The following is a 14804-nucleotide window of genomic DNA, read 5'->3' as shown; positions in this document are numbered from 1 at the left end:
TCCATTTGATTTGCAGTTGGAATCGGAATCAGAACCAAAATCCTTCATAATTGGAAATGGAATGGTCTATTCCCATATAGTCTGTTTGGTTCAGACAGGAATCTGGAATTGGAATTGAAATCAGCTGGAATGGGATTTTATTCCCAAGGGAGGGGGAGGGAATGGCCCAATGTTTTAAAAGCACAAGGCGCAAAAAAAGCGCAAGGACCAATTTGCACATGAGGCACTAGGCACAAGGTGAGGCACGCACCTTTTTGAAGCAAGGCGCAAATTACAAAAAAATGTCAGAAAATTCAAAAAAGATGCCAAAAAATGTAAAAAATCAAAAATATTAAACATAATGTTAATAAAAAATACAAACTTAAATTTTAAAATAAATGTTTTAAAAAACCTATTATCTAAAATTAAAACATACAAACATAACATGTAAAGTGTATTCAAATGAAAATTTAAAAATAAAAGCAAACATATAAAGAAATTTTCAAGCATGTAAAACCCACAATCTCTTTTTTCCTCAATTGCATTACTTCAAGTAGCTAATGTGATGTAAAACATATTGCATTCTTGATTTTTTGAATCGCCTTTGTACCACGCCCCTCGAGGCAAGCCCGAACAAGTCCATGTTAGGGTCTTAAATTCTTATTTCTCACATAAAAATAATGATTTTATAACTTTAATTGCCTTTTAAGAAGATATTATATTGGAATGAATGAATGAACAACATTAGAAAATAGGGGGGTCTCGAAGCTTTGGTGAGCGAGCGAAGCGAGCGAAAAGGCCTTCCCCTGATGCCTTTTGGCTGGTTGCAGCTACAAGCTTACACCTTAGATCAATGTTTTAAAAGGCATGGGAGGCGTACGCGTGGAGGTGCGCCTCCAGGCGAGGCGCTCCCAAAACGCCCTGAGGCGTATGCCAGAGGCGCTGACACCTCTGAGGCGTACGCCTCTTGCGCTTTTTTCATGAGGCGTGCTAGAGGCGTATGCCTCATGCGCCTCATGCACATCTAATATAAAAAGACAGAAATAAAAAGAAAAAAGAAAAAAAAGGAAAGGAAAGGAAAGGAAAGGAAAGGAAAAGAAAGGGAAGGGAAAGAAAAAGAAAGAGAAGAAAAAAAAAGGGAAAAGTAAAGGAAAGGGAAGGGAAGAAAAGATAAGGGGAAAGAAAGTGGTTTGCCCCTTTCCCCTTCGACTAGGGGGCTTCACCCCCCAGACCCCCCACTCCCTTTTCAATGCAACCCTATTTGTTTTTTTTTTGAGTTAGGGGGGTCTTGCTCCGCTTTGGTGAGTGATCGAAGCGAGCTTGCCTCCACTTTGACAAGACTCCCCCTTTGAACTAATATTATGCATCTTTATTCTTCTTAATATAAAGGACTTTTATTAAAAATAAATAAAAAATGAGATCCCCCCTTCCTCTTCATCCTCCTCCTAACACCCCCCCAGACCCCCCACTCCCTTTTCAATGCAGCCATATTTGTTTTTTTTTTGAGTTAGGGGGGTCTTGCTCCGCTTTGGTGAGTGATCGAAGCGAGCTTGCCTCCACTTTGACAAGGCCCCCCCTTTGAACTAATGTTATGCATCTTTATTCTTCTTAATATAAAGGACTTTTATTAAAAATAAAGAAAAAATGAGATCCCCCCTTCCTCTTCCTCCTCCTCCTAACACCCCCACCCTCCTCTCAAGGAGGCTATGCCTCCTTGTGTTCGGGAGGCTTACGCCTCTTGCGTTCTGAACTACGCCTCGTGCCTCTAGGTAGTGGAACGCCTCGCAGTCACGCCTCCACATTTTAAAACATTACCTCAGATTTGGTAAGGTGTATACCTCATCTAGACAGCACTAAAATTCTGAAAAAGAAATTAAAAATAAAAAATATATATTGGTATGTAATATTCCTTATTGTTCAAAAAGAATGTTTTTGGTTGGTTACGATTAAAAAATTATAATTTAAATTAAACAATCTCTCATAGTTGTAATATCTTTTTTAACCCATAACAATCTATAATTTGCTTTTCATTTACCAAATATAATAATCCTAATGTGACAGTCTATGTCATAATGTACCATATGTTAGAATACCATCTTCATTTATATATACACCCATGATAATTCAATGTCTTAAATATCTCATAATATCTATTTTTTTAATTACCAAACTTCCATTGTACAGATTTGCTGGCTTGCTGGAGCGAAAGCTCCCACACCCCTGACCAGGGGTAAATGCCCCTTAGAAGACCATACTAGAAAAATATGGTAAATGCACCCAGCCACATAAGACCATAATAGCAAAATACAATATTCTCCACAGTAGTTATAAATGTAAAATATAATATAAAATAATTTGTTTATGAAAGGCATAAATTGTATCCTGAAATGTATAAACACTATAAGTATATGCTTAAATATATGTACTGTATATTGTATATACACACGTTATTTCTGAAAGGAAATGAAGGCATCCTGAACTTAATCTACATTTTGATAACAGGCAAGCAAAAGAAAGCAAGTTAACCAGCAAACCTTGAAATAGTTCCCAACAGGAGAAACATAAATTAGAAAGGTGTATTCAGGAGCAGGCGCCAAACCAAGAACAGCTCCACTTCCAATGAGCAGTGGCCGGATATACAAGGAGCCTTTACCCGGAGGAGGAACCTGCAGCAAAGTATTCAAGCTTGTAAGATGACCAATGCAATACAAGTTGTGACGAATATCTTGAACTACCAAAAGAAATGGCAAGTTACCCAACGTTTATTTGCCAACACAGTCATCTTTATGGCCTCCACAAACTGTTCAGTGGTTGGAGCAGGCATGCACATTCGCTCTGCACCCATCCTCATCCGTAATGCATTTTCATCCGGACGAAATAGTAAAATAGAACCATCTAGTTTCCTGTATGCTTTCAAACCTTCAAATAATCCCTAAAGGCAAATAAAAAACTAATACTCTTAGAGATTTCACTGAACTCTGAAGTAATGCTACTTGACGAAGCTAATATATGTAGTATTAACATAGATACAAAGTAAACATTGTGTGGACACCAAAGTTACTCAGGAAAAGCCACTAGAGGGTGTTGTTCCTAGTCAATACATGGGCTTTGACATAGTTCAAAGGAACATCCATAAACACCACCCTGAGGAATCTTTTTGAGGTGTTACATTCATCCCCCTTAAACCCCCAGCCAAAGGGACCCTATTGTGTGGGTTGCTGAACAGATTTTTCTAGATTTTGATGGAAGTGCACATGGAAACCAAGGACCAGCAGGCATCAGAGGTGTTTTTACTGACCATAAAGGTCCAACTCAGGATTTCAGGGGGCCAATTGCTGACATTGATGCCTCTAAAGTTGGAGTGGTAGCCTTCCTCACAATTTCAAGAATTTCCATGCAAATAAGACTGCAGTCCTTGTTAGTTTTTGGAGATTTGACAAAAGCCATCATGTGGTCCAAAAAGAGCTGGGGTGGGTTCATGGAGATTGAAATATCACCTAGCTTGGGAAAGGGTACAAAGGTTCTTTCTGTACAGCGACAGCTCTATTGTCCACCTTTTTATTTCAGGATGCAGCTGCCATAGTACATCTTGTATAATCCTCCAGAACACTTTCTCTTTTCAACTAATTAGATATTATAGTTACCTTCCTATAAAGTGGATTCTTATAAGATATGGCATCCCAACAATATTTTATGATAAGCACATAGCAATTGACATCCTAATAATCAGAAGCCATTGTTAGTAAAAATACATGACAGTCTGAAATCACCTACAGTAGAAGAAACAATGGAGAATTCTGTCTTCTCCATATCTACTTTACACAGCAAACCAGCCCTTCAACTTCTTTTCCTTGAATCAATTAGTTCATTAGCAATGAAACAGATTCCATAAAATTGATTGAAGGAAACTCTCTCTTTCTAAATCCATCCCAGAGCTCAAAAAGAGTTCCGCTTTATTGCCTTCTATTCCTGGAACTACAGCTGAAGAAACGTACTTGCATACCCTGTATCAATATTGCTAATCAGATCAAGTACGGAACAAAGCCCCATCCTTTTTTTCTCCCTGGGAGAAGTGTTTATTCATGATCCATACTCACGAACAAAACAGAAAGGAATTAATAAAGGGATGAAATGCTGTTCCGTGTTGATATTTACAGAGTTCCATTCCAAACCCAAAGAAAAGAGAGGAAATGAAACAAACCCACATGGTACAGAGCACACCGAACACAGTGAAACAGAGGATCTAACCCAGTTTCGTAAGGGGGAGGGAAAAAAGAAACAAGAAAGTAGAGTGACAGGACTCAGGAGATCATCAAAATGGCACAGAGATATATTAAACTGTCTTATTTGATAGATTTTTCTACCGAAAAGGTGTAGATCTCTTGCAGGACGACAGGCTAATTTGGGGGACTGTAAAACCACCGTCGTCTCTCCACCGTTTGTTTGCAGCAGTCTTTTGATTGATTGCTTCCTTTAGCTCCTTAAATCCTTTTTCAAATCTGATTTCGTTGGGTAGGCAGTAAGGAGTGGTTGAGGCTTGTGGCACTTTAGGTACCCAGATCATCATATCTTGAGCAGCAAAGCTCCAATTGTTTTCAAGATCCATATCCTGAATTTGAAACGGAGATAGATCATCACCCTGAAATGAAACTGACAATCAACAAAAAAATAGATTTCATTTATTTTCTCTTTTACCCAGTTGGATCTTCTGGAGGTAGAGGGGATTACAGCCGCTGCTGTTCGTGAGGTTGGGAAGATGAACAGTGTTTTTTCCCAATTGTTTATTACAAGGGTAGTATGGAGATTAAAAAATATTGCAACGATGGACTTCAACGAAAGGCTAACAGAAGGGGGTCTTTGTCTCACAGTCATAGTACGGGGGGTCTTTGTCACAGACCCCGTAGTACCGGGGGGGGGGATCTTTGTAATTTACCCTATTTTTTATTCAGGGGTCACCTTTCACTTTAGAAGGTGACAGTTCTTCTGGTTTTATCTAATGAAAGTTACCGTTTCCTATAAAAAAAAATGGATAAAGATTTTATCCAATTGACACATAAGAGCAACCAATAAGACTTCTACAGATTATTACTGTGAAACCTAGGGAACTACCCTAGGATTTATATTTTTTTATAATAAGATAAGAAACTCATCAATGCCTAGGCAGTAAGCACTCACCTAGGTGACTAGGAAACAAGGACCCCCCCTTTCACTTAGCTTCTCCATGAAACAATGTCAGATAATGACATATAAAAATAGAAAAAAGGCATAAAAAATAAGGTACTAGAGGACTTATGTAGTTCTGTAAAGTTTTCTTCCAGTTAGTGGTATGCTGGTACAATGTGGCCACAAACAAAAAGCATATCTTGCACTCTGTTTTTGGAAAACAATGGCTGTGATTTTTTTTTATAAGTAACAATAAAAATTTATTAAAAATAAAAACAGGATACAATCCTAAAGGCAGGTGTTAAGAGAACACCCCCAAGCCCAATAACGATCCAACTACTCTCCTAAACCAACACAAAAAATAAAAACAGAAAGAGAAGCCATAAATGCACAGCCAATACACCATCACCAACCAATGACTACTGGGAGCAGATCAATCCTCCTCCTAACCGAATTCTTCTACACCTCCCTCCTCATCCCAGATTTCTCCCCCTAAGGCTTCAGGAAACTTTCTCATATTCTCCTCCTTTCTCTTTCTTTCAAGCTGTTCAAAAGCTCTCCTGGCAAAACTTTCACCTCCTAGGAAGAACAGGCACAAAGTCTTGCTGACTTCCACCTCCCTATCAACAAGAGTCTTCAAGTCTACACTTCCTATCTTCATTTCCTTTTCCTCTGGTACCAGCTTACCAGAGGCCTTGTCTACATCAGCTTCAACCCTGCAAATAATCCCTGAACAATCATCCCTTTTCAACTTCTCCCATTGAGGAGCCCCCAGATAAATCAATTTATCATCCCCTCTGGATGACAGGGGAAGCTCCAAGCTAGGATTCACAGGACTCTGGATTTTAATTTTTTTTTTGATAAATACTCTGGATTTTAAATTTTACTCCCCTTCTTTTATAGATTCTTTTATACTTGTTGGCCGGCCCTGCTCCCCCACTAGACCATCTTTCAGCCTCGAAAAAACTTTGTAACATGAATTACATTGAGCTTGCTTGACACTCTAGGTTTCTTAGGAAACCCCAGGGCATCACCACTGTTGGCCAAATTAGGCTCTTTTCCCTTTCTGCCCAGGTCAACTCCCAATCTTCCAACAATCACTTTGGAAACCAAATAATTGGAACCATTCACCTTCTCATCCTCACCTTCTTCAAAGCTGCCTCCTTTTTCCTCATCACCTTTTACCTCCCAATTCTTGATCTCTTTGTTTGTCTCCTTTTCCTCTGCCTCCACCCTAATCTCAATTTCATTCTCTTCTTCTGGCTCCCTTATCGAAGGTCTGTTCAGGTACTCAACAGCGGGGACCCTGTTATCCTGTCCCAACTCTGAGAAAGTAGAACCAAGATTTCGGTCTTGCATAGCATATCCAGCCTTTTTTTTTGCTTGCAAAACAAAGGCTGTAAACTATTTTTATTGGTAATTGATAAATTGTATTAAATCAGAGAAAAATATTTAAATATTTAATTAGTAATACACAGCTCTCACCCAGAGCGAAGACCGAGAAACAGCTTATGATTACAATATAGCCCCAAATAAATGTTCCCTTGACACCCATTGCATTGCTAAAGCATCTGCCAATGCATTTGCTGATTAGTTGATCCACCCAAATGTAACTTCAACTTCTCTTGTTAACTTTCTAGTTTCCCTCAGTACCTGTCTTTACACGGTTACACCCACGAAGCCTCACTGTTACTCATCATCCAACAAAGACTGTAAACTTAATATTCAATATCATTTTTTTCTTCCATAGTTGTGGTATATACTAACTTATGAGATCACATCAATATCTTATATTTAGAATTTGTTTTTTATCTAGTCAGTAGTCATTGCATCGACTAGTGAAGTCAAAATGACTAGTCATCGCTTCATCACATTGTTAACACTGATCCCTATTAGTTCTCAACAATGCTTTAAATAACTGCTTGGGACCCTCCACACAACCTAAGTTCTAACTTTTTTTTTTTTGATAAATGAACCTAAGTTCTAACTTTTCTTTGCCCATTTTCTTAGTTTCAACTTTTCTTGACCCTTTTCTCCTTGAAACATTTTCCTCTTTTGTGCAAGATCAATTCAGCTCCTTACCAATTTAGTCCTCCCTTATTTTTGTCCATTATTATTCACCCTGCAAAGTTTCAATCCAAAATTCCAAGCAAAATCCTAATTTTCAGAATTTTTTGGGTTCTCTCTGATGAAGACTTTCATGTGCTTGAACTACCTAGAACCTCTTTTTTTGATGAATAAATAAATAGCTTTCCTTAAAATAGAAAGAGAAACATTACAGTTTGATTGGTTATCAAGATGAGACACCCATACATATCAAATACAAGTAGTCAAACTGAAAATGGCTCTACATTGCACAGTTAAAATTCAAGGCTACTCTAAAAATTTTCTAGCAAATCAAATCTGTTGACTTGGTTGAAATCTGGAGTGACTAACACCCAATCTATGACCAGTTTACCCACAAAGCTACAATTACTTCCAAGCTCCCGACCATAATCCCTTAGAGCCTCAACACTTTAAGATCCACCCACTCTCCCTCTTCTTCCCCCCAAATTTCAATTTTTATTCTTAACTCAAAAATTCTCCAAATTTTGTTTTGCAGAACTACTTCTGTTTTAAGATTTCTGATCAGGTTCCTTATCTGGACCCTTCTTCTTCCTTCCCTCAGTCCTCTTACAATCCGGCCTAATAACTTCATGCTTATTTTATTTTATTTTTTTATCAATAACACAATGCATTAGATAATCTCAATAATAATTACAAAGAGGAAGACAAACCTTCTTATCTTCCAACTACAGTTTGAGCCCCAAGAAAGGAAAAAAAGAGAACAAAGAGAAAGAGGAGAAATAGAAAAATAAAATTACAACTGTGCCCAAAACATTGACTCCCTCTCCACCCCTTGTTTAGCTAACCCATCGGCAAAAGAATTAGCCGATCTTTTTACCCAACTTATTTTAACTTCCCTTTCTCGAACCATCCATCTAAATTTCCTCCTCACATTGCTGTAATTCCATAAGCCACTGTTGTCTTTATTCAGCCATTCTACCACCACCTCCAAATCCCCTTCAATTATGAGTTTTCTGATATTCATCTCCCTAGCTTTCTGGATTCCTTTCATAACTGCATGGATCTCGGCTCTGAGAGAGTCACCCACTCCAATTGGGCCTGAGAACATGGCAAAAACAACCCCATTCTCATCCCTGAAAACACCCCCAATCCCTGATTGTCCAGGATTCCTTTACAACTCCCATCAAAGTTTAGTTTTATGAAACCCGCAGGTGGGGGGTCCAAGACATACTCATCATTGTTTTGGTCTGGGTATAGTTAGCAATCTCATCCACTATATAATTTGTGAATAGCTGTAGGGATTTCATCCACTGTACGACCCTTATAAGGATCAAAGCCCTCAGTTCTTCAGCACCTCTCTCTACTTCAGAGAATATCCTAGAGTTTCTTTCTTCCCATAAGGACCAACATATCACAGCCCTTAGTCCTCTCCACATAGCCCTTCCCCTTTTCATACACCACTTGAAAAAAGAAGGGGAAAAAAGATTTTGCAAATTTGATGGAGGGTTCCAGCTACACCCAAAGAGGGAGAAAGCCCACTCCCAAATAGACTTTGCAAATTGGCAAAACACCAGTAGATGAAAACCAGCCTCCCCATCAGCTTTACAAAGAACACACCAGTGAGGGGACAAACAAGCATTGGGCCTCTTCTTTTGGAACGGATCACCAATGTTGATTCTTTCCAGAAAGGCTTCCCAACAAAAAATGCCAACCCTAGGAGGAATTGGTCTACACCGAACCTCATTAGCACGAAAAGGGAGGGCTATAGGACTGGTGGACTGGCTTAAAACTTTGAAGAAAGAGGCACAGGAGAATGAACCAAATTTTCATTGAAATTGAATCACTCGATATAACTCTATATTTTAAGTCTTTACACAAATTTTCATTGAAATTTTCCATTTTTAGACCCACTTAACCCTATTGAATCATTCCTTTGAATCTTCAAACTACCTAGCTCCCACAAGACTATTTGTATTACATCAAGTCTTCAAACAAAAGTGACTTGAAAAAAATAGAGAAAAAAGAAATGACAAGATACTGGATTGGGATCTAGTCAATTTGTTCCAAATCATGCGAATCATGTAGATCATACGACTAATAAATTGAACATTAGGATCAAAACAAATAATATATTGATTTCCTCATAAAAGGATTTATGGTAAAAATTCATTTGGATTCATGATCCAAACCATAAATGTAATCATAAGTTTTTTTAAAATAAATGAAAAACAAAATTTATTAATGATAGAAAGGTACAGATGTCTTAGGTGACAAGATGTCACCATCCAGCAATACAAGACAGAAATTCCAACAAAAATAGACTACACTCAAATCCCATACAAAATTAAACCAACAAAGTAGACCAAAAAGTCAAACCAAAATTGTTTTTTTACTGCCTTCAAATTCAAGGAGAATTAAAGTCCAAAATCTTTTTTTTTGCAGATAAAAAAAAGGTAAGCCCTGGAGTTAATGCTACTTTCTTAGCCCTAATCCCAAAGAAGATAGATGCAAAGGACCCTAAGGATTATAGGCCGATTAGTCTGGTGACAAGCATCTATAAAATCCTAGCTAAAGTGTTGCCTATGAGAATTCGAGTAGTACTACCATCCATCATTAGTCAAGCACAAGGTGCTTTCGTGCAAGGAAAGCAAATAACAGATCGGATCTTAATAGCAAATGAGTGTGTGGAGGACATGAGAAAGTCGGGGAATCAAGGTTTTGCATGTAAGCTAGACTTAGAGAAGGCTTATGATCTTGTAGATTGGAATTTTTTACTAGAGGTCCTTGGGTGTTGTGGTTTTGGAGATTGATGGTGCAACTGGGTAAAGGGCTGTATTAGCTCCTGCCATTACTCAGTCTTGGTTAATGGGGTGGTTAAAGACTTTTTCCTAGCTTGTAGAGGACCTAGAAAAGGTGACTCACTCTCTCCATTTCTTTTCACCTTTAGTTGCAGATGTTTTCAGTAGATTAATCTCTAAGGCAGATAAGGAAGAGGAAGTGAGTGATTAGAGGATAGGAAGGAACAATGTCCAGGTAACCCATCTACAGTTTGCTGACGATATCATAATATTTTGTGAAGGGGGTGACAGGCAAAAAGCGAGGAACCTTAGAGCATTGTTACAACACTTTGAGAAGGTCTCCAATTTGAAGATAAACCTAGATAAGAGTTGTGTGGTAGGTGTCTATATGAATGAGGGGATTATTCATTCTGTGGCAGACTGTCTAGGTTGTCCTATTTCTTCTTGGCCCTTGTAGTTTTTGGACCCCAATTTTGGAAAAGTTTGAGAAAAGATTAGCTTCCTGGAAAAGAAACTATATCTCTATAGGGGGTAGAGTGACATTATTGAGAGCCACCCTAGCAAACCTACCGGTCTATTTTTTATCTATTTTTAGGATTCCTAAGAGGAAAGCTAAGAAGCTAGAGAGACTAATGAGAACTTTTCTTTGGGAGATAGGGGAGGAAAAAAAAGATCATCTAATCAACTGGGAAATAGTTTGTAGGAGCAAAGAGGAAGGTGGATTGGGGTTAGGAAGGTTAACTCTCAAGAATAAAACCCTCTTAGGAAAATGGTTGCGGAGGTGGCCTAGAGAAAGGGAGAGGTTGTGGCATGAAGTGATAGTTAGTATACATGGCAGACTGGAAAATGGTTGGGATGTGGGTGTATCACGTCAAGCAACGTTGGCATCTCCTTGGAAAGCAATCCAGAGTATCCTCCCTCAATTTCTCAACTTTGTTAGGTATGATGTCAATTCTGATAACTCTTTTATTTTGGGAAGACACTTGGGTAGGTATTGTTGCTTTTAAGGATCAATTCCCGTCTCTTTATTCTGTTTCCCTTTACAAGAGAAAAGCTATCTCTCATTTTCTCTCATCTCCTAATTCACCCTCGTCCTTAAGTTGGGACTTTGGCTTTCAGAGAGGTTTGAGGGATGATGAACTTAACAGTGTTTCCCGTCTCTTTATTCTATTTCCCTTTACAAGAGAAAAGCTATCTCTCATTTTCTCTCATCTCCTAATTCACCCTCGTCCTTAAGTTGGGACTTTGGCTTTCAGAGAGGTTTGAGGGATGATGAACTTAACAGTGTTTCCCGTCTCTTTATTCTATTTCCCTTTACAAGAGAAAAACTATCTCTCATTTTCTCTCATCTCCTAATTCACCCTCGTCCTTAAGTTGGGACTTTGGCTTTCAGAGAGGTTTGAGGGATGATGAACTTAACAGTGTTTCAGATCTATTGTCTCTTCTTGGCAGTGTCTTTATTCTCAACTTTGTGAGGTATGATGTCAATTCTAATAACTCTGTTTTATTTTGGGAAGACACTTGGGTGGGTATTGTTGCTCTTAAGGACCAATTCCCGTCTATTTATTCTATTTCCCTTTACAAGAAAAAAGCTATCTCTCATTTTCTCCCATCTCCTAATTCACCCTCGTCCTTAAGTTGGGACTTTGGCTTTTGGAGAGGTTTGAGGGATGATGAACTTAACAGTGTTTCAGATATGTAGTCTCTTCTTGGCAGTGTCTTTTTGGACCATCTTAGTGTGGATGTGAGATTATGGTCCCCTCATCCAAAAGGTTACTTTTCTTGTGCTTCCTTTTTTAAGTCCCTTTGCTCTTCCCTGAGATAGTGGGGTTTTCCAACCAAGGAGATTTGGTCTAGACCTGTTCCACCTAAAATTGTTATTTTTTGTTGGGAAGTGTTTTATAGAAAGATTAACACCTTGGATTGCTTGCAGAAGAAAAGGTCTTTCATGTGTTTGTCCCCTAACTGGTGTGTACTTTGCAGGGCTAGTGGTGAGGATTTTTCCCACTTTCTTGTATCTTGTTCCTTTTCTAGGGTTATTTGGAGTTGGATTCTTTCTTTGTTTGAGTGCAAGTGAAATCTATCCACAGACTTAAGTCAGCTATTCGATCCTTCCTTTTTTGTGTGGCCTATAAAAAAAAGGAAAATTGATGTGGAGATGTATTAGAGCAGCCGCATTGTGGATAATCTAGGAAGAAAGGAATGCAATGATATTCAAGGAAAAGGAAAGAAGCATTCAGGCTGTTGAGGATTGTATCTTGACTAGGACCATTCATTGGTTGAGAACTATGGACTTCTTTCGTACTTTTTCCTTTGATGATATTTTGGAGAAATTGGATAGTAGTGGCTAACGGCCATACAAGGAAGGACAAGGAATCTGCAGTGTGGATCCCTCTGCCTGAAGGATGGGTAAAGCTGAACTTTGATGGCAGCAGCCAAGGAAACCCAGGCCCATCGGGGATGGGAGGGGTGCTGAGAGATATGGAGAGCAACATCTTAGCCTTGTTTTCAGGCCCTGTGGGAATAGGAGACTCTAATAGAGCTGAGATTTTAGCGGCGGTACAAGGTATTCAGATTGCAGAACAATTAGGAGTTCAGCACTTGGTAGTTGAAGGAGACTCTCAGATTGTTGTGGGATGGCTGACAGACACAGCTTCAGCCATGTGGCGACACAGAGACTTATTGAGGAAAGTCAACTGGCTTACAAGAAACATGGCTGTTACCTCTCTTTGGGTGGGAAGATAAAAAAATACCTTAGCGGATGGGTTAGCTAAGCAGGGAGCTTCAAGGGAACATTTATTTTGGGCTGCTCTGTAATTTTACTTATGGCTATTTCTGTTTTTAATTTGATGTAATGCTTTTTTGAAGAGGTAACAGCTCGTGCCTCTTTTTGGGTTTCCTATATTGCCTTATTTTTTTCTGAATTAATAAATTATTTTCATTCATCAAAAAAAAAATTAAAGCCCAATCATAAATCTAATCACAATCTACATCAAAAGAAAAAAAAAAAAGAACCACCAGGTTAGACTTCTGGGATTTTGGTGTTTCTTGGGGAGGGTCGGCTACTTTAGTTCAGCCCATCCTCTTAAGGAGGTATCCTTCGCATCACTTGCCTTTTCTTTTATTCATCATTAGTAATATTTTCTCTTGATCTGGTCCCTTGCTGATCAAAAAAAGGTTAAAGAAAATATAGAGGAACATATAGAAGGATTATATGGGAAGATTCCACAAGAAAGATCATAAAAACAACTGCCAACAAACTTGTGCCCTCAAACTTCCTTTTCAGCCTTCCACACACACACACACACATATATAGGCTATCAGATAATAAACCCAAAAGAATCCTTATGTTGTACATTTTCCCAAGTTAGCAGATTTTAGAGAAAAAATTCATAAGTACCTACCAAAATTTCACTTATGTATATTTGTAGAACCTTGTGGCAGTTGAGCTCAAATCAAGTTTCTTGGATTTCAAGATTCTTAAGCTTGGAGACTAAGTTAAATAATCATATTGCAGAACAAACATAAACTACAAAGAATTTGAGTTCAAGGTCCCTCATCCCTGTGACTGGAAGAGAATATATAGTTAAGCATATGATTGTAAGAATATTGGCGAACTCCCTTACATGTTTCACTTCTAGAGTCCACAAGAATATACAAATGAAATTATGTTACTCAGATATGGCAAGCACACAGCTGGACACAGGTAATGTTTGGCGTCAATGACGATTTCTTGAAAATCACAGCCATGTTGGAGCCACATCAGCGTTAGAGGAATCGGCATTGAAATTTCTGTTTGGTTCACCGATTTTGGTGATTTTCAGGAAATCAACCAAAAATCGATTCTTGAAATCATCCCTTTCCAGGGATCACCATTTTTTTGGTGATTTCCTGATTTCTAGCTGATTCCGATTTTTTGAGGATGACATGGCATCCAACATGGCACTGAATAATAACTCTAATACAAAAATATCCAGCCCTAGAGAATCAGTACCAAATAGACTCAAAGCCGATTTCTCAATAATCAGCTGACATAGCAGAAGTGATACCAAATAGCAAAATTTATCGATTTTTGAAAATCAATAGGGAAGAATCATCAGCGATGCCAAACATCACCATAGTCTAGAAGTTGAAAACAAAGAAGCAAATACATAACAATAAAAAGGCTCAGATAACTAACCTGCCCATAGTTTAAGACACCAGATGATGGGTTCATTTCGATGTTCCCAAAACGTTGTAAATCACCTTTTGAAAAATTCCCATCTTTGGAACATTTTGCTACATACATATAATCAGTTGGCACGAGACCAAATCCGAGGTCATCCCAATCTATATCATCCAATTCGAATGTTTCACTGTTTTTTGATGAACAAAAGTTAATGTTTGCAAAAAGTAAACATGTAAGCATAAGAGGCATCACTTTTGGAATTCAAGTATCACAAGCTTTGAAACTTATTTAACCATTTAAATGCTTTTGACAAAATAACCAGTTCATGTTATATGACTAATGTCCTTGAACCCCAACAATAATTGAAGGAGTGGTTTAAAAGGTGCCCCTAGGCACAAAGGTGAGGTACATATTATAAGTGCTGGCCCTAGGTGTGGCACTTTCGAAAGACATGGCCCTTGCACTTCAGCCCAGATATGCGCATTTTTCTGTTTTTTTATGCCTAGCAGCTGGCCCAGGGGCTCTGCCCCCAAACCCCCAGGCCCCAACCAAGCCTCTTGAGGCAAACCCAAACAAGTTCATATTAAGGTCTTAAATTCTTAATCCCTACAAAAACAAGAATTTATAAT

At 38.5% G+C, this 14804-nt stretch overlaps 1 protein-coding gene across 1 annotated transcript in view; it reads right to left on the bottom strand.

Moving 5' to 3' along the window:
- LOC148864009 (branched-chain amino acid aminotransferase 2, chloroplastic-like) overlaps positions 1-14804 on the bottom strand; it is a 58688-nt gene that overhangs the window by 38980 nt on the left and 4904 nt on the right. Inside the window, exons 3-5 of the mRNA XM_088980947.1 lie at positions 14188-14362; positions 2735-2911; positions 2514-2645 (exon numbers count right to left, since the gene is read on the bottom strand). Coding sequence (XP_088837073.1) covers positions 2514-2645; positions 2735-2911; positions 14188-14362 — 484 coding nt within the window. The remainder of the gene's footprint in view (positions 1-2513; positions 2646-2734; positions 2912-14187; positions 14363-14804) is intronic.

Source organism: Nelumbo lutea, chromosome 3 (assembly GCF_056320005.1).
Source record: "Nelumbo lutea isolate HS-2025 chromosome 3, American lotus-T2T, whole genome shotgun sequence".
Lineage (NCBI taxonomy): Eukaryota > Viridiplantae > Streptophyta > Magnoliopsida > Proteales > Nelumbonaceae > Nelumbo > Nelumbo lutea.
Note: the sequence above shows the minus strand (reverse complement) of the source record. Positions and strands in the feature narration are given on the sequence as shown.